The following is a 27919-nucleotide window of genomic DNA, read 5'->3' as shown; positions in this document are numbered from 1 at the left end:
AAAATTATCACCTTGTGCAAAAATCTGCCACATGAAATGTTGTACAGGTTAGATGTTGCATACACATCAAAGGTTGGAAGTCATCTACTGGGAAGATGGTAACATGTGGTCCCACCGGTTGGAACCGAGACTTCGTATACAAAAATAGAGATTAGAGAGATTTTAGATATCGACTCAGAACACCGAAAATCAGTTTGCATTATTTATACACATTAATATAAACATTAAGAAACAAAGCTGCTAAATAAAGCCAGTGTCAGTCTGATACTCTATCAAAGCACACAACAAGCAAATACACGCTTATATATTTACAGAGCTTACGTACCACATGAATCTCAGCCCAGCTGGGTCGGACAGGACACACCATGAGATGAAACAGTGCCCAAAACCAAAATATCCCCCATCAAATGATCCTAACCATTTGATTAAATTAGGATAATTCAGGTCCATATGTCCCTTCCACCGTGCGGCCCACCATATGAACAGTTCGTCGCCCAGAGGGAGACAACATGCAGTCTCTAGGGAGCATTTTAATATTCCATGCCAACACTTGTATAACTAAAACTAAAACATTCAAAAGGAAAAAGATACAGATTCTCAACCCAACCTCAGATTCCACCCGAAACTATGCTGCAGCGATGTCAGCTCGGCCTCCCGTTTCATCCGCATTCTCTTTTGCTTAATGCGAATCAGCTTGTCATAGACGCACCACGGGAAACTGATGAAGTGGGCTCGGTTCAGACCATCATTATAGGTGTCAAAGTAATCAGGATGATACGTAACATGGTACCATGCAGATGCCTTCGCTAATGCCTCATCATCTGTGGGTGGGCCCGCCTCGCTGCCCTTTTCATCGAACCACCCCCTCACTTCCTTCTTCAAGGACCGCACAGCCAGGCTGATCGCCTCGGCGTCCTTGTTCTTCGTGAAGGATTTCGCCAGCTTCATGATACTACCACTGATGATCTCCGCCTCTGTCTTAATCCCATAATGGTCCATCAGATTACCGAGCTTGAAGTCATACTGGTCCTTGTACCACCATGCGTCATCAATGTAGTCCTTGAAGCCGTCAACTTCCATGTCGAGGTCGTATGACTGCCGGGCGACCTCCTTCGTGAAGGATTTAATGTGGCTGGTTTGCGGGTCAATGTCCTTTATTGCCCGGAAGAGCTTCCCAATCACTCGGGTTGATACATAGGTGGGCTTGTCCGGCTTTTCCATGAAGTCAGGGTATTCCTTGACATGGAGTTTGGATGGGATTTCGGCCGGGACACCAGTCTTGGGGAAATCGACAGCAATCGAGAAGAGCTTCGCGAGCTCTATGCAGGGTTCACTGTTGGCCATTGATGGCTCCCTGTCGGCGAAGACTGTGTGGGCGTTTGCAATGATGCCTAAGCTGTCATTGACCATGTAATTCGTGAAGTACTCCTCGACTTCCTGCATTGTGAACACAGATGCCATTAATGGAAGTGGTTTCGCAAAAGAATTTTCAAATGTGGCAAGTACCTCAGATCCAAGCCACCCAGATAGTGAGACCCACTGTAAATGCATCATACCCCGAAAACTACACTAGATTGGAAGTATGATTCTAACTTGACAAATAATGGGCATCTAATGGACAGTAAAAACATAGTAAAGTGTCCGAATTCAATAAACAAATTTCCACAAATCAAAAGTCAGGATTTCTAACCGATCTGATTTTTCAGGGACATGACAAATCTATGGTGGGTCCGACTGTTTGGGCAATTTGGATTTTAGGTACGTGACACATGTACAGTAGGGGAACTACCCCAGCACCATAGTTGAGGTATGCTGGCCACCCCCTATTGCTCAAGTTAGGACTGAGGACTGAGGTTTCAGAATTTTCATTTTCTAAGGTACATCGAATGTGCTCTGGTTTTGTTTTTTGTTTTTTTCCTGTTCAGATGCTTTGTGACCCACCTGAAGTTGTCCGGATGGTAATTAACACTCCCCCTCAAACTGGAGAAAGAAGATCCAGAGCTCCCAACTTGTCAACAAGATACTCAAAGTGAACTCTTCCAATCCAATGAACCGATCAATTCATTTCTCCATTTTCTGTGAAGAGGGGGGCACACTGATGGCGTAGGTTAACGGTAGGGCACTTCCCTGATTTGGAGCAGGAAACCACCCAATTTTTAGGTGGGAAAGTGCCTACAAAATGGGGAGCGTAGATACTACTTTTGTTTATGATATCTGATGCACCAATAGTATTGTGATTATCTCATAGCGGACCAAAATAATCATTTTCTGTGTATATGGTTCTATTTTTTTTTTCAAATCATGGTTCATATATTATGATAAAACAATGCAACAATCATTGAATTTCTCCCAAATGATATAATATTTGGAGTAAACATATGAATTGAAGGATGCGGGAACTATTAATAACCATACCCGTCATTAACAATGAAGTTACCCTTTGAATTACAGTGACATTCATCTCATGTGCGACTTGACAGTAAAATAACTGCAATTTGAAGCACATAACCTGAATATGTAACTGCAGTTCAATTTAATAGCGCATCCAAAAACACACCCTTAATTTACTGAAGAAAAGCAGTTTAGTCACAACAACTAACAAGTTGGCACAAGTCAATGTGATTTCAACAAGAGAAGCTCGAAAAAATGATTAAAAAACAGCTCATATGGCACTCTCAACTCATTGAAAAATGAGCATCAAAACATGAATAGAATATAAATGAATTTTTGCTAGGAAAATTTGCAGTTTGTAAAGCTTCTACCTCAATTTCAACGTCGTGATCCAGCACAACAGGTGGTTCGGCGACGTATTCCATGGGCTGGCTTTGACGAGGCGGAATAAGTTCAGGATCCCAGCTCACAAAGTATACATCTCCATCCAAATCACTCCCTGAGCATTCGTTTGGGTGCGGTCTAAAATAATAAATAAACAGACAAGCATTTTGAGATGACAAAATGTGTAAAAATGTATGTGCACCCAAAGGAGAAGCAAACAGTAGCAATGCAAAGAAACAAGGTTAACAAAACACCTCTCTCGCATATGTACCAAACTTATCTTGTGTGGTGATGTGTTAGATTCAAGCCAATTAGTTCTCCTGTTGAGCTTAACATAACAGGCTTTATGGGGAGTTACTTGATACTCTGGCTGTGTATGATGCTTGATACACAGGCACCCAGAAGTCATGCACAAGCCATACACTATCTCAAACTATGCCAACTAAACTGTGCAACTCACTGTAGCAAAATCACAGTACCGAAATCTGGCAGGTAGAACAATCATAACCTTTGATTTCCGGACACTTGTTTGTTGAAATAGGAATGTTCGATCTTTTTCATTCTTAACCGTCCAGTAAATGAATGCCAATCTGATAGTCCGATGATTGAATAAGTGGAACTTTGATTCATGATGCATATAAACTGGGACCCGTAATTCGGACAGTTCAGTTTAATTTACTATGTGGCATAAGCAATTTCTAAGTAATATCTATGTGCCTGAGTATCATCTCTCATGCTATGCGCATGACATTGGGGGGGATGATCTGAAGAGGATCTTTAGTGGTTGTGGGCTGGTTAGAAAAAGTCTTTATCCTTATGCGACCGGATTTGTCAACGCCAAGAGGTTTAGCCTTCTTGAGATTCAAATCGGGTAACAATGTGAGTAGACATATCAAAGGTGTGAAGAGAAGAGGGGTTGATGGGAGACCAACAAGGGTTACGATTGCACCATAAGTGATGAAAAAAGAATTTTCCGATTACGTGAAGTGAAGGGCAAGGTTAGGATGGAAAGGAACGAAATGGAGACTAGGCATGACAATGAGCCAAGCAGCCCATCTGACACGATGAGCCTGACCTGGCTTTGGGCCAAGCTTGGACCCACTAGTTTGGCCCATGAGAAACAGATATTTTATCAGTTTTTGGGTGGGGCAAGGGACCAGCCAACATTTTTTGGGATAGGGCATGGGCCTGCTATGCTAGGCCCATGCAGGGAGTAGACCGGGCTTGAGCCTGGCCCTAGACTAGTCCAGCCAAAACACAGCACATTGCGATCCCTAAACTAGAGACTAGAGAGCTAGTGGTGAGTTTGAGGAGGTGCTCGGGATCCAATGCGGGATGGGATCCATGTTAGATGCAAATCATATGAAAGGTGCTTCATCAGAGCTCGAGAGATCAGATTAAAAAAAAAGGCTTGGAGATCAGAAAATGAGGAACCATATGTTGTTGTCGGTGAAGAGATAGTTGGGGGAAGTTCCAAATTTCTAAAAGGTTGTTTCAACCGAAGGTTGAAATTTGAATTCTTTAAAGAGGAGCTATCTGGCTAATCTAGTTGGTTGGGTAACTTGGGTATAGTAGAGATGGAAGGCAACATTTCCGTGGAAGTTGCATCCAAACAGGATTCTGCTTCTAGTCTATTCAACTATGGAGATGATAAGGATTGTCAAATCAGAAACAGGTCCTTCCCTTAGCTCACTTTTGTATCTCTTTCTGCATGGTGTTTGAGCATTCATGGGCTGATGCACATGATGGACTTGGCTCACCAGTATCCATCCCCAAACTTGGGAGGTGGAGACAACGATATCCATAGTAATGCTAAGATTCTCAAAGAAGTGGATCGAGACGAAGAAATTTATTTAGGGTTGTTGGTGCAAAATATCATGAAATTTCATGATATTTGGTGCAACCAAATACACCCTTAGCAAAGAAGGTGGCTCTAGAAAGACTGGTGCAGCTAGGGACAAGGTTCTGAATATCAAAATTGGAGGGTGTATCAGCCATGTCAGAATGCAATAAAAAATGGAATGTGTATCGAACCTGTATCAGACCATACCTGCATTTTTTATTATAATAACGTGGAAAAGTATCAGAAATAAAGGAAAATTTGGGTACACGAGAATCTAGCTTTTACTAATGTTTTTTTAATATGTATTCAGTGGTGTACTGAATCATGGTTTTGTATGAACATTGTGTTGGCCTGACCTGATGAAAACCAGGATTTTTAGCCTTGTTCCTCAAATTCGGTGTTAAAGCATTTGAGAATTAGAAATTCTTTGGTTGATTCTCAATTCTTACCATAATGGATGATGTTACATATTTAAACTGAATATAATAGAAATAACTAGATTGGTCACATATCCATAAATGTCCCTAACAGAAGCATACACACCAAACATGACAGTTGTACATAAGTAGAAGCATGTGAATACACACTAACTACGTTAAACCCCCATGAGAATAAGAAAGCACTGATCGTTGTATGATAGCTATAAGACCAGCCATATTTTATGAGACAGAATGTTGAGCGGTAAAGGAATAACATATTCATACGATGTGTAGCTGAAACAAGGATAAAATTAGAGACGAATGCATTCAAGGGAACATAGGATTAGCACCTAGGTAATAAGATGAGGGAAAGTAGATGTAGATGGTTTGGTCATGTGCAATGGAGACCAAGAACTGCAATAGTTAGGAGTAAGTCGCTGAACCGAAGTCTCTAAAAGGGCAACGGGAAGGCCCAAAAGGATGTCAATGGAGGTAGTAAGAAAAGACTTGATGACCAGTGGTCTGAGGGACTGTTTGGAATCAACTTCTGCAAACCTCCTTTCCCACAAACCCCTTTCTTTGTCAACTACACTGGTCAACCTTTTCATATACTCGCCAAAAACCAATCCGATTGGCTTTCAGCGAGTGGGCTTTTCAGTGCCAATTTTGTTGAGTGGGACAATAGACACGTTTGCGAACGTCATCCAAACAAAGTTGAATTATATATGGCTCAAAACAACGTTTCAGTGACAAAAAACCAATTTTGCGGATGTGTCCAAATGGCCCCTGATAGAGTGGAATGACCAAACAGAATTCGCATAGCAAAACCCACCAACAAAAACCAATACTCATATAATGATTTTTTTTTTTTAAAGGAAAATTTAATTGAAAACCACTGTCCAAAAGTTAACAAAGCCACTAAAAAAAGAAAAAATAAATTAAAAGGCACAAAGGGCTACAATGATACAAGGATCCAAATCCTTCAGGCCCGAAGCCCACGCATAATGATGCCAACTTGGTTTCTCCAAAACATCCCTTAATGGAGCTAAAATAAGGAAGTTTGTATTATAGGTTTTCTTTCACATTGCATATGAAAGGATATGCCCTAAATAGAGATTCACAGTCGAGCAGTTACATGAGTTCCACTGAAGCTCAAAAGCAAGGAATTTATGCACATTCACATACTCAAACATTAAGCAGGTTATTAGGACAGAAGAACATGTAACTACCACTCACAAGCACTAGGATTCCGCAAGCATCCAATACATTGTTATAATCATCCAGAGCGAGGTTATAGTAAATTGAATAATGTTTGGATTAGAAGCATTAACAACAAAAAAAAAAAAAAAATCATAGAAGCATTTGACATCTCAAAATTAAATTCTGAATGTAAGTTGCAAGAATGTCTGACCTTTTTCCTTTCTGTGGAAAAACAACGCAATCAACCATATGGTGTAAAGCTGGGATGTTGACAGCCTGCAACACACGCACATCACCTGGGTGGAGACATGGGTTTTTAGCTACGAATACTCTGCCCTCGATCACAATGGACTGCTGATCTGACTGATTTCCACCGAACCGAAATGAATCATTATCATAAATCTGCCTACGCCCAACGCAAGATATCTGAACAAACACCTGCCCATATTCAAGAGTCCTAGTTTCATCAAGGCATCCCATCATTGATCTTCCATTCGGAACAAAAATCCGTGTCTTAGTCCTCAGTTCCAACAGCTTTGATGCCCGAAAAGTTTGCAGCATCATTGAAAGGAATGGCTCCGCATCGGGCTTATAACCACAAATCAGCATTTCTCTAAGGACCCTGTTATTTTCTCCCGGAGACATGACCTCAAGTGCCTCCTGTGCTCTTATCGGATCCGTTAAAATCATGTCCAGTTGATCTACAGCTTCTTTTTGCTTCATTTCAAACACATGATCTCTAACTCCAAGTGTTGACAGAAGAGTGATCAACTGCCGATTGAGGAAGCAGGGCTGATATTTGCTCCATGCCAAAACATCCAGTTTCGTGTTGTCTGATTCATACTTGAGCATGCTTTTTCTTAAGGACAACTTATATGGAGACATGGGGTCCATAGCTACAACACCTTTGTACCCACCATATCTAATTTGGAAGGCAGAAGGCGTCGAACCTCTAATATCACACTTTGTTGACACCCTTCTAGCAAAATCGGCTGATATTTTTCCAATTCCATCTGAGAAATTATATTTCTTGTATTCGATCTCTATATCAGGAATATGTTCGATTTCATGCCTATCAACGGTCAATGTTTCTTTGGACGACCCAAACGATTGACCCAATCGAGCCGAATATTTTGCCACGTTCCTTATCTTACTAAAGTTGCCCATCCAGTTCCTTATACCAGCTGCATCGAGTCCGTTCCTTGGTGCAAACATCCATGCAGAATTCTCCCGTAACTGACTTGAAGAGAATGCAAGAAATTCAAACTTCTTATCGCCAATAACTATGCCATTTCTCAGAGTGGCGAGTATCCTTTTATAAATATCTGTGTGCCTTTCACCATTTGCCAGAACTACACGCGATATCAAATCCGTTGACCGCATTTTGTCCCACTCCTCGTCAACGAAAGCAACACGAAGGAAGTTATCTATATCTTCATCATACTGGCGTAATACGCGATTCGAGACATTGACCACAGGCCCACAAAAGTACACTTTAGTGGGGGTGATTTGAACCCTGTGGACATAGACCAAACCAGGATCCAACGAAATAGTGGTAGATTTTGGAAAATGCCGAGATGCGCGGTATTTTCGATACTGCTCACGAAGCCATTTTGCAGGTTCAAAGCAGGACTCTTTTAATTGAGACAGAGTCTCCAGGGCATGTTCCACGTAGCGAATAGGTAACAAATCAGGATTGACCAACCTATAGAAATCATCATCAAGTGTCGGCCCCATGATGATCCCGTTCTGAACCAAACTGTTTATCTTAAACAGAATTGTATATGGCAATTGAATCCACTGGTGAGGCCCGATGATGGGGACAAGATACAAACCATGAGAGAAGGAAGAACCACTCTGCAGTACAAATGGACCTTCAATTTCTTTAAAATATACGAAGTTCTCACGGATATTGGGAAGCTTGCAACTGCATGGAACCTCCAAACACAATGAAGAAGATTGGCCGATCGATGAAGACGGAGTGAAATCAGTTGCTCTGACCCATTGATCATCCTGTATGTCCCTGAAGAAGTTTAAAAATGGATTTTCATATATAGATTGTGGACTGATCGGAAGCTTCTTGTAAATCCTAGGAGCAGCTTCCACCTACAAATTAGGAAATATATTAACCATCACCATTTATATTTCTGCTACAACTACAAGAAACAACAGAAAACATTGAAGAGGTTACTGTTTGGTGCGCTGTGCACCCACAAGCATTGCGAGTTTCCGCAAAAAATTGGGACACATGGTACAACAGTGAACGACCTGGACCATCCAATGGTCAAAACTGAAGGAAAAGGTCCAAGTCTTCAGAAGGATAGGACCATCCAATCCGTGGAATTTTGGAGTGTGGTCCATCCATTCTGCAATCCACCCAATGAACTAATCAGATCTAAGATTTGATTTCATGTAAAAAGCCAATCTTTTTAATATGAAAATGAAGCTGCTAAAACAAACACAGTCAGACTAAGGAACCAGACCTTTGGAAAGGAAACGGAATACAATATTTGTTCATGTATAGCTAAACAGTACAGGGATAAAAAGAAGGCTCATTTCCAAACAAGGAGAGATCCAGAAAACTTGCTTTCCTTGCTAGCTATAAGCCCACTAAAGAAACATCGTTGACATGTTGGTTATCCTAGTTGAGAAGCATATCCATATTTATGAATTAAGGATGGGTACATAGCTATTTTAATTGTTTATACCGTAGTTGAAAAACTCAAGTCATCTCCCTCCCTCTCTCAAAAAAATAAAATTAAAAATACTAAAAAATTAAAAATTCAACAAGTCAAAGTCGAAACTCGGCCAAGTTGACTCAACTATAATTCAAGTCTCTGAACAGAAACTTGTTTCATTTGAATTCCAACCAACTCATCCTCAAGTTCTTTTTCATTTTGTTTCCTAGATTTCCTAGACTTTCTAGATTTTTCCTAAGATTGTCCAGATTTTTTCTAGATTATACTAAATTATACATTTAAAATATATCCTTACCATAAATAGTGTGAGTAGCATTTGACCAATTTTTCTCTGCAATTATTCATTGAAAGGATTTTAAAACAAAAGAACACAGATGTCTGGTCCTTCAACCAGGGGTATTTCATTTTATTTCTAATGAGAGTAGCATGCAACATAACCTTTCTCTTATCTGTGTGGCCCACACATGACACAAATACTCTAGAGACTGTGCAACAAAAAGCTCTATAGGGCCCACCATGATGTTTTTGTGACATCCGCTCATCCATCAGTTGAGGCGGTTTGTGCTATGATGTGAGCCCAAAATTAAAGGCACATTTAAAATGACAACCATCAAAACCAAACAAGGCATCTCTCACACATGGGGAGGTAAATCATGGTCACTTTTGGGGGTCCAGTTCATGGGGTCTCAAGGTAGGCAGAAGCATCACTGCATCTCACCAAGAAAGGTTTATGGCCCGTATGAATACTACCAAATAAGTAGCTTTTTAAACTTATGTAGGTTAATAAGTTACTTTTTTTAATTTAGTTTGGTTATTAAACTTAAATAAGTAGCTTTTAAAAAAATGTAGCTTATTTTTTTTCAGTCTTTTTTATTGCTTTTCAACTTCCAAAAGTAACTTATTTCTTTCATTTTTATTGGTGACACAGCAACTTAGGAATATTTTTAAGGGAACATGCTTTCTATGGCCATGAATCCCTTCATAAGATCAGAACCATCCATCCAATGGATGGGTATGATTGCGTGGGTAGATGATCTAGTGGGACTGACCATTGCCTACAACGATGTTAGGCTCAAAACGGCCACCAGATTGTCTGGTCAATGCAATTTTCAAATTAGTGCGGCACACTAGATATCTCATCTATGAAAATTGTGGCATTTGAACTACAAGGGCCAGTCAGATGAATAATTCTAGTGAGTTTGCATGTAAAAATTTTCATGGGCTTCATGAGTTCCACAAAATGCCAACCAGTATATTTGGCACATGCATGAGCTAACATGGACCAGTTATCTGGAGGGCTATCATGTGAATGTGCTACAGCCTCAAAATAAAGGCAATTGAAGTATTATAGTTGTCCAGCCAGTGGGAACCGTAATTGGATGTTTGACATGGTTTGAGCAAAAAACCGAGCAACAGCAAGAACCAACATCAAAAACACACACCAATGGGCGCTACAACCTATCCACATATGGGCCACCAAATCAACGGCCCAAAACAAAGTCGGTGCTTTCATTGAGTGGCCTACAAATGTGCATTGGTGTGGGCAGTGGACCAGCATGTTCTTTTGGACCAGGGCACATGATGTGGCCTGCCTAATGAATGGTAAGGATCCTGCACATCCAAGTTGAGTCCCACGAGAAGTCCAGATGCATGAATGGATGGGGGATCTCTAACCATGCTATGTTGGCACTTCATCACATTGTAGATCAATAGTTGACAAATCCAGTGATACAAATGATGAATGGGCCTACATCCAAGGCAGGCCCCACATGATGGATGACCCACATCAACGATGGGGCTCACACGATGAATGGTCCACGTTAAAGGTGGGCTCCACATGATGGGCGGATATTGAAGGTGGGCCCACATGATGGACAATAACAGTGATGGTGGGCCCCACATGACAGATAACCCACATTAAGGTGGGCCCTGATTGAAGACAATTCACATTAAAAGTCGGCCCCTAACAACGAATGACCCACATCCAAGGTAGGCCCGTATAATGATGGCCCACTTCGAACTTGGGCCTTGTATGATGGACAGTCCACATCAAAGGTGGGCTCCACATGCCCACATTGAAGGTGGGCCTTGCAAGGTGGATGGTCCATATTGATAGTAGGCCCTAGAAGATGGATGGTTCGCATTAAGACAGGGCCAAGGTGGGCTCAACATAACGAATAGTCCACATCAAAGGTTGGCCCCACATGATGGACCATAGATATTAAGGGTGGACCAAACAAACTTGAGGGATAAGTACTAATGTTGGAAACCAATATACTTTTCGAATTTTTGACTGATAAATATGTTGTTTACCAAACATACTTTAACTACTAAATAGGTAGAAACCAAGATAAGATACTTAAGGTATAGCTTATATAAAGTAACTTAAGATCCAAACACCCACTCTATGACTCACCAAAAGAGAGTCGAGAACTAGTAAGTCTCAATTCTACCGTTAATTATAAAGGTCGGTTTCAAATGAAGATCTTGAGCTGGAATGTAAGGGGGTTGGGATGTAAGGAGAAAAGGGTTAAAATTTAGGATGTTTATAGGAAGGCGCAAGCTCAAGTTATTATTCTTCAAGAAACCAAAATCCAGAGAGTTGATAGGAGAATGCTAGACTCTCATGCTATGGGATGTTAGATTCAAGGTCTAGGTGGCATTAGATGTAGTTGGCTCAGCTAGAGGTAGGGGGATCGTCTCAGTGACAGACTGACAGTTTTTCTGAATAGTCTATCTAGCATATTTAAGTAAGATGTTTACTGCGTTTTATGGGCCTAACATAGCAGCTACAAGGTTTGATTTGTAGGGCGAATTGTCAATAGCTTGGGGTACAAAATTAGTAAAGTGCTTCATTTCTCAATGACAGACTGACAGTTCTTCTGAACAATCTATCTAGCATATTTAAGTAGATGTTTAATGTGTTTTATGGGCCTAACATAGCAGCTACAAGGTTTGATTTCTATGATGAATTGTCAATAGCTTGAGGTACGAAATTAGTAAAGTGCTTCATTAACATCAAAGAACGATTCTATTATACTGTTTTCTTGGAAAAATCCAAAGTTTCATTTAAGTTACGATACGACAATACATGAAAGTACAAAAAATACGCTAAATTAGTGACTAACATCTACCATCTAGGACCTACTGATCAATTGAGTCAGGCGAGGGTGGAGGCGCTCCCTCCTTTTACACACAACACAGCACCGTCTTTAGCATACGATACATCTAGCACACTTTGCGCTTCAGGTACAGCTGATCCTCTTTAATCTCTTCCTCTCTGGCCTCGAGAGCAGATAGACGATCCTCAAAGCCTCGGGTCACTATTGACTCCTCCCGAGCATCATACGCGGCTTCCCCTCCTCCCTCTTTACTCTTCTTCCTCGATTTCATCCCCCGCCTCGTCTACTCGGACCTTCTGACCGAGTTTCTTGCGAATGGGTGCCTTTACTTATATTCTTGACGGTCACAGGGATGCCAGCCAGTCCTTTAAGGTCGTAATGCCGAGCTAACTTGCAAATGAACCGGCCAAATGAAAGGCCCACTTTCCGTACGTGAGTGGCCGCCTTCACTATCTGGTAAAGTACCACCGAATGGAGGCAAACATCCTCCTCCCGCCCTATTTGGTAGAGAAGCTCTACCATGTAGGCCGAGAGTTCGGTCCTGTTTCTTGCCCTCGGGTATGCATTGAATGTGAAGATATGGTGGAGAATCCTGTAATCCGCTGTCATTTTTGAAGCCAATAGGCTACCATTCGGCATCCAATCAACAAGCGTCCCGCACAAGTATCGAGTTCGTTGTTGTCGATTTTGTAACACTTTCATATTTTTTTCATTTATCTACACCGTACCTCACGTTATTTAGAGCACCTCCGAGATTACATCAATGTTGACGTGGATGACGTGTGTGCCCAACAAAATGTCGAATCGAAGGGTGTCTACGCGGGGGTTGCGGATAAGGTTGTAGATCGCCCTAACCTGCCCTTTAGTAGTTGGCGTGTTACCCTTGAAGATTGGGTCCCATCCGCGGTGTGAAAGCCGATCCAACAAATCGTAATTGCCGAACAAATTGTGATTGACATACATCTCAAAAATTACTCCCCGCCTCAGAAATCTACCTTCTCAGACGGTCGGTAGGTTATTAGACAGGTTGGCTTCACTTGTGGATGCCCCTCTATCATGTTTCTTCTTCGTACGGCACTCTAGTTGCTGGCTATCCTCCTTCCGACTCGCTCTCTTCTTCCCCATAAGCGAAAGAAGCCCCTAACCTGCCCTTTAGTAGCCTGTGTGTTACCCTTGAAGATTGGATCCCATCCATAGTGTGAAAGCCGATCCAACAAATCGTAATTGCCGAACAAATCGTGATTGACATACATCTCGAAAATTACTCCCCGCCTTGGAAATATACCTTCTCGGATGGCTAGTAGGTTATTAGACAGGTTGGCTTCGCTTGTGGACGCCCCTCTAACATGTTTCTTCTTCGTACGGTGCTCCAGTTGCAGGCTATCCTCCTTCTGGCTCTTCTTCCCCATAAGCGAAAGAAGCAAAGGGATGAAGAAAAATGAGCCAACGGCTGAAAGGAAAGTCATTGCTATGAGTGTTTAAAGTTGTAAGGGGTTTGGAGGAAGTTGGCAGGGAATTTGATGGCTAGGGTTTAGGGTTTAAGAGTCTAAATATTAGAAGTGGGGCTTAAATGAACCCCACATCTATTGATAGTTTCCAAAATCCAGGAGTCTAACAGTGCCACCGTGGCTCTCTGTCTTGTCCACGATGGCACCATGGGATTTCTATTAAAAAAAATCCACGGTGGCACCATAAGATTTCTAAAAAGAAATTTTAAAAAAAAATCCACAATGCCACCGTGGACAAGACAGAGAGGCACATTGGCACCGTGGACAACACGATGCCACCGTGGACAAGACAGAGAACCACGATGGCACCATGAAGCTTTGACCCGTTCATAAATAAGTTGTTTGCTTTTATTGGGCCCACTTTGTGGTTTTTTTATAATCTAACCTGTTCATAGGGTCACATAGGCATGGATAAGGGGAAAACACAAATATTAACTTGATCCAAAACTGTTAAAGGCCCTAAGTAGTTTTTAATGGTGGGCGTTCGATTCCCGCTATTTTACTTTGGTGTGGTCCACTTGAGCTTTGGATATGCCTCATGTTTTTGCTAATACCCTAAACTCAAATAAAATAACAAATGAGTGGTGAAATAACCCTACACTTGGAAGAAAAGGAAAGAAAGGAGAGGTTCAACCTCTTCCAAAAAGCCACATCCTCACTCTTGCTCCTCCTTTATCTCCTTTCTCTCCTTTCTTCCAAGTCTAGGGTTGCAAATTCGTATCGGGAGAAAGGGTGTGAAATTTAAAAGCTATTTATAATGCCACTTTGTCTATCATCCCTACCCTAGGAGAGGTCGTCATGGGTCAATCGTGATGCATGTGACTTATCCACACCGCTCATTTGTTATTTTAGTTCAGTTCAGGGCATTAGCAAAAACATGAGGCAGATCCAAAGCTCAAGTGGACCACACCAAAGGAAAACAACAGGAATGGAACGCCCAACACTAGAAACTACTTAGGGCCTTTAAAAGTTTTGGATCAAGCTGATATTTGTGTTTTCCCCTTATCCATGCCTGTGTGACCCTATGAACGGGTTAAAATATTTATAAAAAAAAAAACCACAAAGTGAGCCCAATAAAAGTAAACAACTTATTTATTAACGGGTCAAAGCTTCACAGTGCCACCGTGGCTCTCTGTCATGTCCACGGTGGCACCGTGGGATTTCCAAAATTTTTGGGAAATCCCACAATGCCACCGTGGATTTATTTTTTTAAAATCCCACGGTGCCACCATGGACGAGACAGAGAGCCGTGGTGGCATCGTGGATACCACGGTGGCACAATCGGACTCCAGGATTTTGGAAACTATAAATAGATGTGGGGCTCATTTAAGCCCCACTTCTAATATTCTAACTCTTAAACCCTAAACCCTAGCCACCCAAATTCCCTCCCAACTTCTTCCAAACCCTTTCCAACTCTAAACACTCATAGCAATGGCATTCCTTTCAGCCGTTGACTCATTTTTCTTCGTCCCTTTACTTCTTTCACTAATGGGGAAGAAGAGAGCAAGCCGAAAGGAGGATAGCCCACAACTGGAGTGTCGTACAAAGAAGAAGAATGATAGAGGGGCATCCACAAGCGAAGCTAACCTGTCTGATAACCTACCAGCCATCCAAGAAAGTAGATTTCCGAGGCGGGGGGTAATTTTCGAGATGTATGTTAATCACAATTTGTTCAGCAATTATGATTTGTTGGATCAGCTTTCACACCGCAGATGGGACCCAATCTTCAAGGGTAACACACCGGCTACTGAATGGCAGGTTAGGGCGATCTACAACCTTATCCGCAACCCTCGCGTAGACACCCTTGGATTTGACATTTCGTTGGGCACACGCGTCATCCACGTCAACATTGATGTTATCTCGGAGGTGCTCCAAATACTGCGAGGTACGGTGCACATAAATGAAGAAAATATGAAAGTGTTATAGAATCGACAACAACGAACCCGATACTTGTGCGGGACGCTTGTCGATTGGAGGCCGAACGCTATCCTATTGGCTTCAATAATGACAGCGGATTACAGGATTCTCCACCATATCTTCACATTCAATGTGTACCCGTGGGCTAGAAACAGGACCGAACTCTCAGCCTACATGGTAGAGCTTCTCTACCAAATAGGGCGGGAGGAGGATGTTTGCCTCCCTTCGGTGGTACTTTGCAAGATAGTAAAGGTGGCAACTCACGCATGGAAAGTGGGCCTTCCATTCGGCCGGTTCATTTGCAAGCTAGCCCGGCATTAAGGCCTCAAAGGACCAGCTGGCATCCCCGTGACTAAGGTTGTACATGAGCAGAGTTAGCTCGGTTAGCTAGCTTGACTCTACTCAAAAAAGCTCGATTCGACTCGGTTCGAAACTAAGTTAGAGATGAGTCGAGCTGATTTTTTAAGCTTAAAAAAATTTCAAACCGAGTTCGAGCTTGCCTGAGCTCAACTCGACTCGGATCCAACCCAACTTGAATCGAACCAATTCGGTGACTCGGTTACTTTGATATTGTTGTTGCTCACCAAGTGTTTGATGAAATGACTTAACGAAGTGTGGTTGGTGGCAAGGTAGGTACGTATATGAAACAAATACTATTTTTATCTTGATTTTTTTGTTGCTTACAATGTGTTTGATGAAATACCTGTAAAACCACTGCTGTTGTTTTACATACAGTGAGATTTTGAAGTTGCAATTCATGTGTTTGTGAAAATGTTGCACAAGCGAACTCGGCTCGATCTTGGCTCGAACTCGGCTCGAACTAGCCCGAGCAGCTAACCAAACCGAGCCAAGCTAGCTAGTCAGGCTCGAGGACTGAGCCGAGCCGAGTTCGAGCTAGGGTTAGCAAGTGGCCAAGCTGAGTCGAGTTGTGCCAAGCTTAACTCGGTTCAACTCGTGTACACCTCTACCCGTGACCGTTAAGAATATAAGTAAAGACACCATCATTCGCATAAAACTCGATCACAAGGCCCCAAGTAGATGAGGTGGGGGGTGAAAGAGAGGAAGAAAATGAGGGAGAAGAAGGAGGGGAAGCTGTGGAGGTTGCTCGGGAGGAGTCAGTAGTGACCCGAAGCTTCGAGGATCGTCTAGTTGCTCTCGAGGCTAGAGTGGAAGAGATTAAAGAGGATCAGCAGTACCTGAAGCGCAAAGTGCGCAAGATGTATCGTATGCTAAAGATGGTGTTGTGTTGCATGCAAAAAGAGGGAGCACCCTCACCCTCGCCTGACTTAGTCAATTAGTAGGTCCTAGATGGTAGATGTTAGTTACTAATTTAGCATATTTTTTACTTTCATGTATTATCGTATCGTAACTTAAGTGAAACTTCAGATTTTTCGAAGAAAACAGTATAATAGAATTGTCCTTTGATGTTAATGAAGCACTTTGCTAATTTTGTACTTGAATTGTGAGATCAAGACGGATAGATTAGATTGTATGCAGATGACATGAACAAGTTACTCGGCATGAGTGAATGGTCAGCGATACTGATAACACTAGTAGTGATACCGATAAAGCTGGTAGTACTTGAAATTTCAGGTATTAGCAATGTATCGCTAAATATTGCCAATGTATCAATATCGCTAATATAATCACCAATATTTTCAACTATGTAAATTCTAAGCGTCACTTGTATTGCCAATGCATCAATATCGCCAGTGAATCACCAATAGTTTTTACTATGTAAATTCTAAGTAATGCTTGTATCATAAGTGTATTGATGATATTTCAATAATATCGCCAACCTTAAAAGAGGGGATCCGACGAGATATAGGGCATTCTTCTCAACTCAAACATCACCCCAATAAATTCCATCACCCAAACCTCACTTCATGAAAGGTTTGTATATTGTTAAAAAACTTTTGTAATGCAAGGAAGGAAAACCAACCCAAATGGAGTTACATACCCTTTAGAAATCTTCGTCCATTCTCGATTTCACAAAGTTGTCAAAAATTCATCATCGAGAAGCACCTAATAAACTCCATCAGTACAATTTCATGTTCGCTAATAAGATGAAGCAACGGATGTAACAAGATCGATTATTAGTCAACATACATCCATCGACTCAAACCTCACCCCAATCAATTTCATTTCATCTTCATTCAATATAATCTTCGATTATAAGTCTGCATACATCCAATGGCTTATTCAAGTGTTCATGGATTCGCATGAAATTGACTGAGCTTCTCATGAAATTGACCAAGACTCAAAAGAAATTGACAGAGCCTCACATGAAATTCAACGAGCCTCACATGAAATTGACTGAGCTTCGTATGAAATTGACCGAGCTTCACATGAAATTGACGGAGCCTCACATGAAATTTACCGAGCATCACATGAAAATGACATTATGATGAAATTAACCGACAACTCGCTAAAATTGCGCGAGAACTTGCAATGTGCGGCTTCTGGAAAGAGGGAATTCAATCTTTAGTGTCAGTAAACGCAAGAGATGTCAAAGAGAAGGTAAGTAGTCTCATGATGCATTTAGGTTCGATGTCATGGAATATTGATCAAGCATTACATGAAATTCACCGAGCACCACATGAAATTCACCGAGCTTCACATGAAATTCACCGAGATTAACATGAAAATGATCAAGCCTCACATGAAATTGATCAAGCCAAACATGCAATTGACCGAACTTGACATGAAAATGACCAAGCATCACATGATATTGAATGAGCACCACATGAAATTGACCAAGTTTCACATGAAATTGACCGAGCTTCACATGAAATTGAATGAGCATTACATGAAATTGACCGAGCTTCACATGAAATTGAATGAGCATTACATGAAATTGACCGAGCACTACATCAAATTGAACGAGTACTCGGTCAATTGTCATTGACTTCTCGGTGTATTTCAGCAAGTTCTAGGTAAATTTCAGTGAGTGCTTCGTCAATTTCAAGTGAGCACTGGTTAAATTTGTAGCTGAATTTGCACATGTAGTCGGTGAATTGTCATTGATTTCAACAAAAATATATTCATAAGATTTTTCTCACTGTAAACTTGACCTTTAACCACCAGCTTTTTTAAACATCCTTACCTCCCACACCGTACCAATGAAAGTCAAGTTAAAGAAGTAGAAAAAGGATGCTTTGGAGTTAAACAAGATTTAGAACTTTTTCAAAGATTGCAGAAAACCCTTATGGAGATAACCCAAAATATTTGAAGTGTATAAATGCAACCAGTGTGAAGGAATGAACGTAACCCTGAGCAAGATGGCAAAGGGCAGATGTAGAATGATAATATTTGGAAATTCGATGGAGATTTTAGGAAGTAAAACAATGAAAAGAAGGTGCGTTCATACGTTTTAGGTTATAAGGGAGTGAAAGGAATATAACTCATAAAGCAAGGGTATTTTCATCTGCAAATAGTGTGTCTGTACAGAATTGGTTTAGTCTAAGAAAGTAAAGATTGGGAGTAGTGAAAGTGAAAGTCAAGTTGGGAGCATTCAAAAAAACCGGTGGGTAAAAGGTGAGATTTACAGCGGGAAAAAACTCATTATTGAATTGTGGAAATTAAAAAGAAAAAAAAAGCAAGAGAATAGTAAAAGTCAATAGGGCGATCGTGTCTCTATGGTGAAAGACCCTAAAGCCAGCAAGTAGGGCAATCATATCCCTTGGGTGAGAGACTATAAAGCCAACAAATAGGGCAATCGTGTCCCTTGAGTGAGAGACCCTAGAACCCGTTGGATCCTTCGGAGTCTCCTTTGTGTACGGCATATGAGTACAATTGTGTACGCAGACATACATCAGATGTAGAATTGGAGCAGTAGTCTGACCAGCTAACGTATAAATTGGTCCCGCACCACGAGGTACCGATGCATGGGCGTTATTACAACGTGGCCATCCACTTGGGTATGGTGTTATAAAGATGATGACTATTTAATTTTATTATGGAATTCATGAAAGTGTGGAATTTAGAACATCTCTACGATTTAGAACATCTCTACGATTCCAGCATTGCATTCATCTCATCTTTAAGATTCAACATCATGATTCATGTTTTGAATTTAATATATATATATATAATTTTATTAATTAGTCATTCGTTATAAATTTAGAAATTTCATCTCATCTTTAAGATTCAACATCATGATTCATGTTTTGAATTATATATATATATATATATATATATATATATATAATTTTATTAATTAGTCATTCGTTATAAATTTAGAAATTTCATTTTTAAGTTAGATATATAATCCCACAAGCTGTTATGCTCATACCCAAAATAATAGTGTTTCAGGGCATCAAAGTTTAGGTAAGGGCAAAGCGGAGTGAAGATCAAATCATTAATTTACTTATCTTTTATTTGTACCGATTGAAAAACAAACAAATAATAAGAATTTAGAAGTGGGTTTAGGCTATAATAGTTAAAGATTGTATTTGATGAATATTGTTTATTGTAATGAGTTTTTAATTAAGTGTGGTTGTGAATGTTTATTATTAAATCATGACCTGGGATTCAAAATCGGGTCTGGCCAACTCGGGTACAGAATTTTGGGGCATGACAAAAAATTTGGCAACATATTCAAGGAGGTTCAAGCATAAGAACCAGAGAGGCTTTTGTTGCAAGCCAATAGATTTTAGATGGTGTCCTGATGGTCCATGAGTGTATTAACTCGAGATACAAGGATAGCATGAAGGGAATCATGTGCAAGCTAGATATTGAGGAGACCTATGATCATGTAGATTGAAATTTCTTGGATTATATGCTTGATTGTATTGGATCCAAAAGGAAATAGGAAAGATGGTGAGGGAATGCACCAATTTGGCCAAATTCTCAATTTTGATTAATGGGTCTCCGAAAATTTTCTTTAAAAGCTCAAGAGGAATTAGACAAGGGGACCCGCTTTCTCCTCTTCTCTTCATGGTGGCGGCTGAAGCTTTGGAAAGTATATTGGAGCATGGGCATGAAATTGGGCTTTTCCGCAGATTTAGTGTCTCCAAGTCAAGCCCTCTAATAGCTAATCTTCAATTTGCCAATGACATGATTCTCTTCTGCGATGCCCAATGAGGCCATGGTGGACAAGATGAGGATCGTGATTATTTGTTTTGAAGCGATTTTGTGGTTGCAGTTTAATATCACTAAGAGTGTCCTGTTGGGTGTGTGTATGTCTATGGAGGAAGTTAATCAGCTGGCTACTATTATCAGGTGTGGGGTGGGATCTTTCTCCTCAACCTATCTTCGTTTGCCCTTTTGTATTGGTAAACCTACAAAACATTTATGGGAAATAGTTGTGAATAATTCGAAAGAAAACTATTTGAGTGGAAGAGCTAGTATCTCTCTTTCGATGGTTGAATCACTCTTATCAAAGCAACCCTATCAAATTTACCAATATATTTCATGTATCTATTCAAATGGCCAAAGGTGGGGTTGGTAAGGTTGGAGAGGTTAAGGTGCAAGTTTCTATAATAGGGAGAAAAGGAGAAGAAAAAATTCCACCTGACTATCCGAAGGTAAGTCTTATGATAGGGGAGGTGCGTGCAACAAAGACTTAGCACAAATGAACCTGCTCAATTGTGGATGTGGCTATGAGTGTTTGGGATGGAGGAGAGTGCACTATGGAGGGAATCTATTGCTAGTAAGTATGGGTGTAATGAGGGAGGATCGTGCACTAGGGATTCCTCTGTGTATAGAGCTTTGGTGATCTGGAAAGGGGTTGTCTATGAAGGCGAAGTTCCATGAGGGGATGGGCTTCTCTCTTGGGAATGGGGAGAAAGTCCGGTTTTGAGAGGATGTTTGGATTGGTGATGCCCCATTGCAAGATTTCTTCCCCAAGGATTGCTCGTTTATCTACGATTGGCAATATTCCGGCTGCGGATTCCTATTCTTATTGTGGAGAATCTGCTGTGGTCTTCTGCATGTCATAAATTTCTCACCAACGAAGAAATGGAAGAGTTTGTGTTGCTACTAGATTGGATCCAGCTGTAGCACCCAGTTAGTGGGGATTTGGATAAGATGGTCTGCCAGACATACAAATCTGAATGCTTTTCCGTTTGTTCTTTTATGAAACGCAAGCAGAGTAGGGAAGGGGGCGTTGTGTAAATGTAGTATGTATGGTCGTATGGAGATCCCTCGAAGATTGCATCTTTCAGTTGGCTAGACAGAAGAGGGTTCTGACCATGGATAATCTTCAGAAACGATCAATGATGATTCTGAATATGTCTTAAGTGTGCGAAAAATGTTGAAACGGTCAACCATCTCTTCATTCATTGTCCGTTTGCACATCAAGTGTGGTATCGTTTCCTTAAGAGCTTGCACATTTCATCGACTATGTCAGGTCCTGCAAGAGGCCTTCTTATGGCTTGGCATGGTGTGGATTTTCAGAAGTAGGAACAGACCTGGGTTCTGTTGTGGAGTAGGCTTCTTGTATAAATGTGCTAAGAGGTTGTAATTTTCCATCTTAGTTTGTACTCAGCTCCCTTTTTAATAAAATCATCATTACCTTTCCAAAAAAAAAAAAAAGAGGCTCAACATGTGTATATTTGTGTCTCTGTGTTATGCATAAATAAGCTTAAAAGAGAAATTTTTAATTCAAATCATTAGCATTTCTATACGTATGAACAATAATATATTATAGATTATCGAAGGGTGTTCTTTGTCTCCCTCAAATCCTCCCTTTCCAAGTAATCCACGTATAAATCAGTCCATCTCTACTAAAAATCTTCCCCCTTACTACTCAATTTATCAATGGGTGGCCACCACCAATCTCTATACTCTCATTGCCCCAAAAGTTTACTTTTCTTGGAATAAAATGTGTTTTATTGTAAAAGCTGTACTTAATTCAGTTTGCCCATAAAACAAGTTTTTTACCTATCTTCTGAAAAGTAAGGAGTTTTAAATGTTTAATCAATTATACATTTAGTCAATACAGATATTCAAAATTAGTTGGTCTCAAACAGAGTACATATGGACTGCAATTTTAGTAACAATAGGAGTGGGAACAAGCAATTAGTTAAGATTGTTGACGAAGAAGTTACCCAAAATGACCACTTTCAATATCTTGGGTCAATAACTCATGAATGGAGAGATTGAGAAGGATGTTTCCTATAAATTTTAAGCCAACTGGAAGAAATGGAGATGCGCCCATGGAGTTTTATGTGATTGTCGTGTACCACTCAAAGGGAAATTTTATAGGATAGCTGTAAGTCTGGAAAACCTTATTGAATAGAATGTTGGGCAGATAAGGAACAACATGTCACAATAGGATGAGTGAAGCATGAGGATGTTGAGATGGATGATTAGCAAAAAAAAAGAATGATAGAATAAGAAAAGAACGCATTCGAGGAAATTTAGGAGTAGCACCAGTGGGTAATAAGATGAGAGAAAGTAGACTTAGATGGTTTAGTCATGTGAAATGGAGATCAAGAACTGCATCAGTTAGAAAGAGTGAGTTGGTACAAGATGAATCTCTAAAACGGCAGGGGGAAGGCCCAAAATGACAAGGGTGGGGACAAGAACAAAAGACTTGATGACCCATGGTCTAATTGTAGTGATGTTCCTTGATAGAGTGGAATGGTGGAAGGGATTGATGCAGCCGACCCCAATTAGTTGGATACGGCTTAGATGATGATGATGAATCAAATATAAAAGTTTATTCCAAAAATACTGAGTTTAACTGGAGTTTTGCTAATAGAGGTTCTGGAAGAGAAATGCAGTTTTTTAAGCCACGTGCATGTAAGAGAGCCCATTTATACACCATGCATTTGTCAAAGTGGCACTTGCATGTGCAATCTATTCTAGTCCATCCATTGGGAAGGCCTGACCATGTAAATTCTCTTATTGTCCTGAACATAACTCAAAGCCTGGATCTAAAGACCCAATGAGCACCCCACAGGTACCTGAACCCTGGTTAGCCCAAGTACAGGCACTATAGGATACCCAACCAGAACAAAACCCGTTGATAGCCCCACCAACTAAGAGCAATTACTTATTTAGATCACATAATATATATATATATATATATATATATATATATATAAAATATAAAATCATGCCTAAAAGCAAAAAAATATATGGTTTGGCAGTGCGTACCTGTATCAAGAGAAACTTAGCATCTTGTCCATGTGGGCGGCGCAGCTGGATTTGCCAAATGCTCTCATAAAAGAGTTCGAGCTTATACTGGACATTAAGGTAAGACAGTAAAAACTCCAATTTCCGCAGACCAAAACTAAAGTTGACTCCAACGCTGGCAACACTCCAAAGAGCATAAAAACTTCCATCCGAAATCTGACAGCCGATATGCAGAGTCGCATGTTCCAAATTAAACATTGTGATCCTTGGCTTCAGCACAATATCACGCTCACCATCTCGTGTTGTAAGATAAGAACCCTCATACCACAGCTGCCGCTGATTAGCCATATAGGTTATATCTTCGGCATAACTACTAGCTGTGAATTGAACGATCACGAATGCTCTAGATCTTGGCCCAACAGTCCTGGGTGGTCTAACCTTCAGTGCATAAACAGTCCCCTCACCAGTGTATCTCTCCAAAAACTCCTTCACACTTTCTGCAGACACATTCGTAGGGAAACCAGAAACCTGAATCGTCCTACCGACCATGTTGTTTTTGTTGATCTAATACAGTTGGAATTGAAATGGTATAAGCTCAATTGGACGGTTCTCCATGCTGCAATCTCGAGGTCATGGCTCTGATCCCAGCTTTACTTGCAACAAAAAATATACAACAGCTAGATACGTGTTAGCAAGTCAATATCTGCTAGAATGTAAGCTTCGACTTCGACTATTTGCGAGATTAGGACAATCTATATTACAGATAAAGCTCAAACTAATACAATAGAAGAGGGTTGCATTTGGTTGCACCAAATATCAAGGAATTTCATGATACTTCATGATTAATCAGTCAAAAGGCTCATTTGGCAGCATGGATTTTAAATCATGTTGAATCAAGTGGATTTTGCAACCTATGGTTCAAGTGGATTTTGCAAATCGGCCTTAAGGTGGGAATGCAAAAAGGGGCTCTTTTGGGGATTTTCATTCCTCTAAAATCTAAATCCTTCCCATTCCTTGCTACCAAAAAACCGGAAAAAAGAAAAAAAAAAAATCCCCGCAAGTCCTTCTCAATCCCGGCTGCCAAATGAGACCTAACTTCGTGCAAAATATCACGAAATTTCATGATTTTGGTGCAACCAAAGGCACTGTAAAGATAATCAAGCCTTAAAAGAGCTCCTCAACCAAGTTACCAGATATCATATAGATAAGAACCTGTCCGGAATGTCCCCAAATACAGATGGAAGCATGTGGCCACTCTCCCCATTGAGAAAGTGATCATAATGACCTGTTTTCAGTTCATTCTCATTCAAGGTGGATTTCTTGGATGGGAGCGTTAAGCACATCCCATGCCAGGTGAAGTGCACCAAAATGGCTCTGCTTCTGTAAAATGCATATTGGTTGGGTCTCGTACATCCAAACAAGCCCTAAGATGGTCATTCATTTCTACCCAAATATAGTTTTGATTGAGGTAGTTTGAAATGTCCACTGTCCCAATTTGGGAATGGTAAGATAATGGGTCAAGAATATTTTTACTGCATCTCGTTTTAGTGGTTTTTGCAGATAGGATGTTTAGTGCTACCCACCATCCACGTTTTGCCAGATGTGCGAGATGACCCTGCTTCCCAAAATGCACATGGGTGGGCAACATTCCAATCTATCATATTTATGGATGGATCAAAACAGACCTTCAAACAATCATTCGATTTTACCAATAAGCACAGAAGCTAAAAAAAAGAACAAGAAGACCTCATAAAAGTAATCTTCTTTCGCTCTTTCCACCAAAGCTACAGTCAAGTTCAAGTTGTAAAATCCCCTACACAATTCATAGGATAAGCATCCCTACGGAAGTAAAATGGAGCAGTCTTCAAGAACGAAGATGATGAGAAACGAATCGATTAGAGTCATCAAAAACTACAAATACCTTCAGAAAAGTAACTAGCAATTAGCATAACAGACTGTCACATCTCTATAAATTACTAAGTTCAGCGAAGCATACACACAGCCACAGCGATATGTTTGGTGGGGGGGGGTGACCAGCCTGATTGTGGCTGGGTCATCTACCAGTAGAAGCTGTGTACAATGTCCATAGAAAGATGTTTTACTTAGATTCTCATTCTTGATGGTCTTGAGTTTGTCAGCTTTCGTTAGAAAATGAGGTTATTTAAGTTATTGATATGAAAAAAGATTGTCTTGTTTATGCTATCTTCATGGTAAGATCCAAAATAAAAACTGACAAAATTAGAAAGCATGTTGACTAAAACACTAATCTTCAAAGAGTACACACAAAGGAAAACTTGAGATCATCGACAGGTGTGAAAATGTGGAATGAAATTCAAAGCCTAGTAGAATCCTATAAGAATAGATGATGCTCGATCAAGATTTTGTTCTGCCCCATAAACTGTACATGGGTCCCACATATGTTCAGCCCCATGCTGGATTGGACATGGAGATATCAGAAGATACCAACCATCCAATTCGGTCCGTGTTAAATGTGGATCATTGACTGTGAAGAGTCTATTATGATTTAATCACAAGGATCATCTGATAGGGGGTATATTAGGCCATAGCCCATCTCATAACAGGACCCACCATACCAATGGCTCAAGTTACTGATAGTGGGCCATTTGATACCTCTAATACTATTCTATGCTTTATACTATCAAATCCAAGAACTACAAGATATGGAGATTACATTTTCTACCGAAATGGAAATTAATCATAAAAACCCAAATCAACATCCTATTAAGCCATTGGTCGGAAAATTAGGAACAAAAGCATTCAGTGAAATCAAAACAGTAAGTAATATCAATTCTAGAAAAATATTGACTACAATTCTGCAAAAAAAAAAAAAAGGTTATTATCACTGGAAACTAAGTACTGATGAATGCCAAGCTTGCAAGAACTGTAACTGCAGAAGAAACACTACCAGTCTCAAAAACAGTGGTGACTCATCCACCATACACGTAGCACGCATGTACTACAATCCAGACCGTACAAATCAATGGCCCCATTGTGCTCCGATCAAACAACCACAATCATCCGATTCCAATTGTTGAAGATAGACCCAGCAAGTACTACAATCCAGACTCTCCAGATAGACAATCCCATTGCGGATGGATCGATATAGCACGAAAAATCACCACAATCAAACAGCCCCAACCATCCAATTCCGGCCGTTGTCTAGTCTAACTTCAACAGACAACATCAAATGGTTACAGATGTTCGATCGACATGACTTTGAGGCTATGCATCATCCACAACCGGTCCCACAATTTAGACAGTTAGGATCCACGCCACGTATACGGTGAACAAACCACTACCATTATGAAAATCACGACAGCCTATCACCATAGTCAGCACCTAAATGATGCCAAAATGTCCAGTTTGAGAATTTTCCAAAAAAAAAAAAAAAAATCCATTTTTATGAAATGCAATTAAATGAGAAGTCAAATTTCATTACCTTTCTACAATTATGATCTCTAATACCCAATTTTAAAATAAAAAAAAAAAAAAAAAAATTAAGCTATGGAGAATCATAAGAACTTCCACTAAATTCCAGCAGCAATGCCAGTTCAATTTCTAAAGAAATGAAGAACACCAACACGTTAAAAACCTCTATAATCTCACAGAAATCCTTCGGACAATAGGGAAAGAACAAAAAACTCCAAATGGGTATTGAAAGAAATTAAATCCACACCAAAATCAATCAACAATCTCACCTTAAACTCGAGAAATTCCTCCTACTTTGAAGATTGAGAGAGAGATAGAGAGACTACTCGTAGTACTCTCCCGGGCAGTGTATAATTCTCAGTGTAGAGAGTGTATATATACGAAGAATCATCGGTACTCGATCTGAGGATTTGATCATTATACTCACGTTTTCAGGTCTGATAAGTGGGGCCCATGATTCCATAATCCTGATCATTCATTTGTTTTTCTTTTCATTGTAGTTGGGATTGTGGATCTTATTACTCACAAATCGGAGGATGCGAGCTACAAGTATGGAGTATTATTGTGTTTTTCTGTTGGACCGTCTATTTCTAGGCTACTGTTTCAAGGGTTGGGATTATGAGAGCAAGGATATTTTCAGCAAATAGTCCATCCACGGTGGGGCCCATGAATTCAACTGAATGGATCATTGAAATTTTGGAATTATAGTCCTACTTTCCATGACTTAAAGCTGAAGTAAGTTACAGTGCAAACTGCGGGTCGAGGATCATATGGCTCGCTACGCGAGAGAATATGTGAGAAATGAAAAACGCGGAGTGAAAAAAGGAGATGATACAGTGGAGGCGGAAGAAGTGGAGTATGTAGATTCATCTCTCTCTCTGCCTTACAAGTGTAATGGTAA

General features: G+C 40.4%; 1 protein-coding gene across 5 annotated transcripts; it reads right to left on the bottom strand.

The window, feature by feature from the left end:
* Window positions 1-169: 169 nt before the first annotated feature.
* On the bottom strand, window positions 170-27442 carry LOC131228211 (probable RNA-dependent RNA polymerase 1). 5 transcript variants are annotated; one of them, XM_058224097.1, is made up of 6 exons: window positions 27288-27365; window positions 25315-25381; window positions 23590-24216; window positions 6449-8343; window positions 2763-2913; window positions 170-1437 (listed from the first exon to the last, which is right to left on the bottom strand). In XM_058224097.1, exons 3-6 carry the CDS (start codon window positions 24115-24117, stop codon window positions 598-600), a joined length of 3414 nt encoding a protein of 1137 aa, XP_058080080.1. In that variant the 5' UTR covers window positions 24118-24216; window positions 25315-25381; window positions 27288-27365; the 3' UTR covers window positions 170-597. The 5 variants fall into 5 exon arrangements, with proteins under 5 accessions (XP_058080080.1, XP_058080078.1, XP_058080079.1 ...); XM_058224095.1 differs by lacking the exon at window positions 25315-25381 and having other exon boundaries at window positions 27288-27442; XM_058224096.1 differs by lacking the exon at window positions 25315-25381 and having other exon boundaries at window positions 23590-24221; window positions 27288-27441.
* Window positions 27443-27919: the final 477 nt, after the last annotated feature.

The sequence above is a fragment of the Magnolia sinica genome, chromosome 15, assembly GCF_029962835.1.
Source record: "Magnolia sinica isolate HGM2019 chromosome 15, MsV1, whole genome shotgun sequence".
Taxonomy (NCBI): Eukaryota; Viridiplantae; Streptophyta; class Magnoliopsida; order Magnoliales; family Magnoliaceae; genus Magnolia; species Magnolia sinica.
This window is presented reverse-complemented; position numbering and strand designations above follow the sequence as displayed.

Coding starts and splice junctions, on each gene's coding strand:
- LOC131228211 (XM_058224095.1), bottom strand. CDS start 24,117: ATGGTCGGTAGGACGATTCAGGTTTCTGGTTTCCCTACGAATGTGTCT. Junction 8,344..23,589: donor CTAAGTTTCTCTTGATACAG/GTACGCACTGCC, acceptor CCTAATTTGTAG/GTGGAAGCTGCTCCTAGGAT. Junction 2,914..6,448: donor TTTCCACAGAAAGGAAAAAG/GTCAGACATTCT, acceptor TTATTATTTTAG/ACCGCACCCAAACGAATGCT.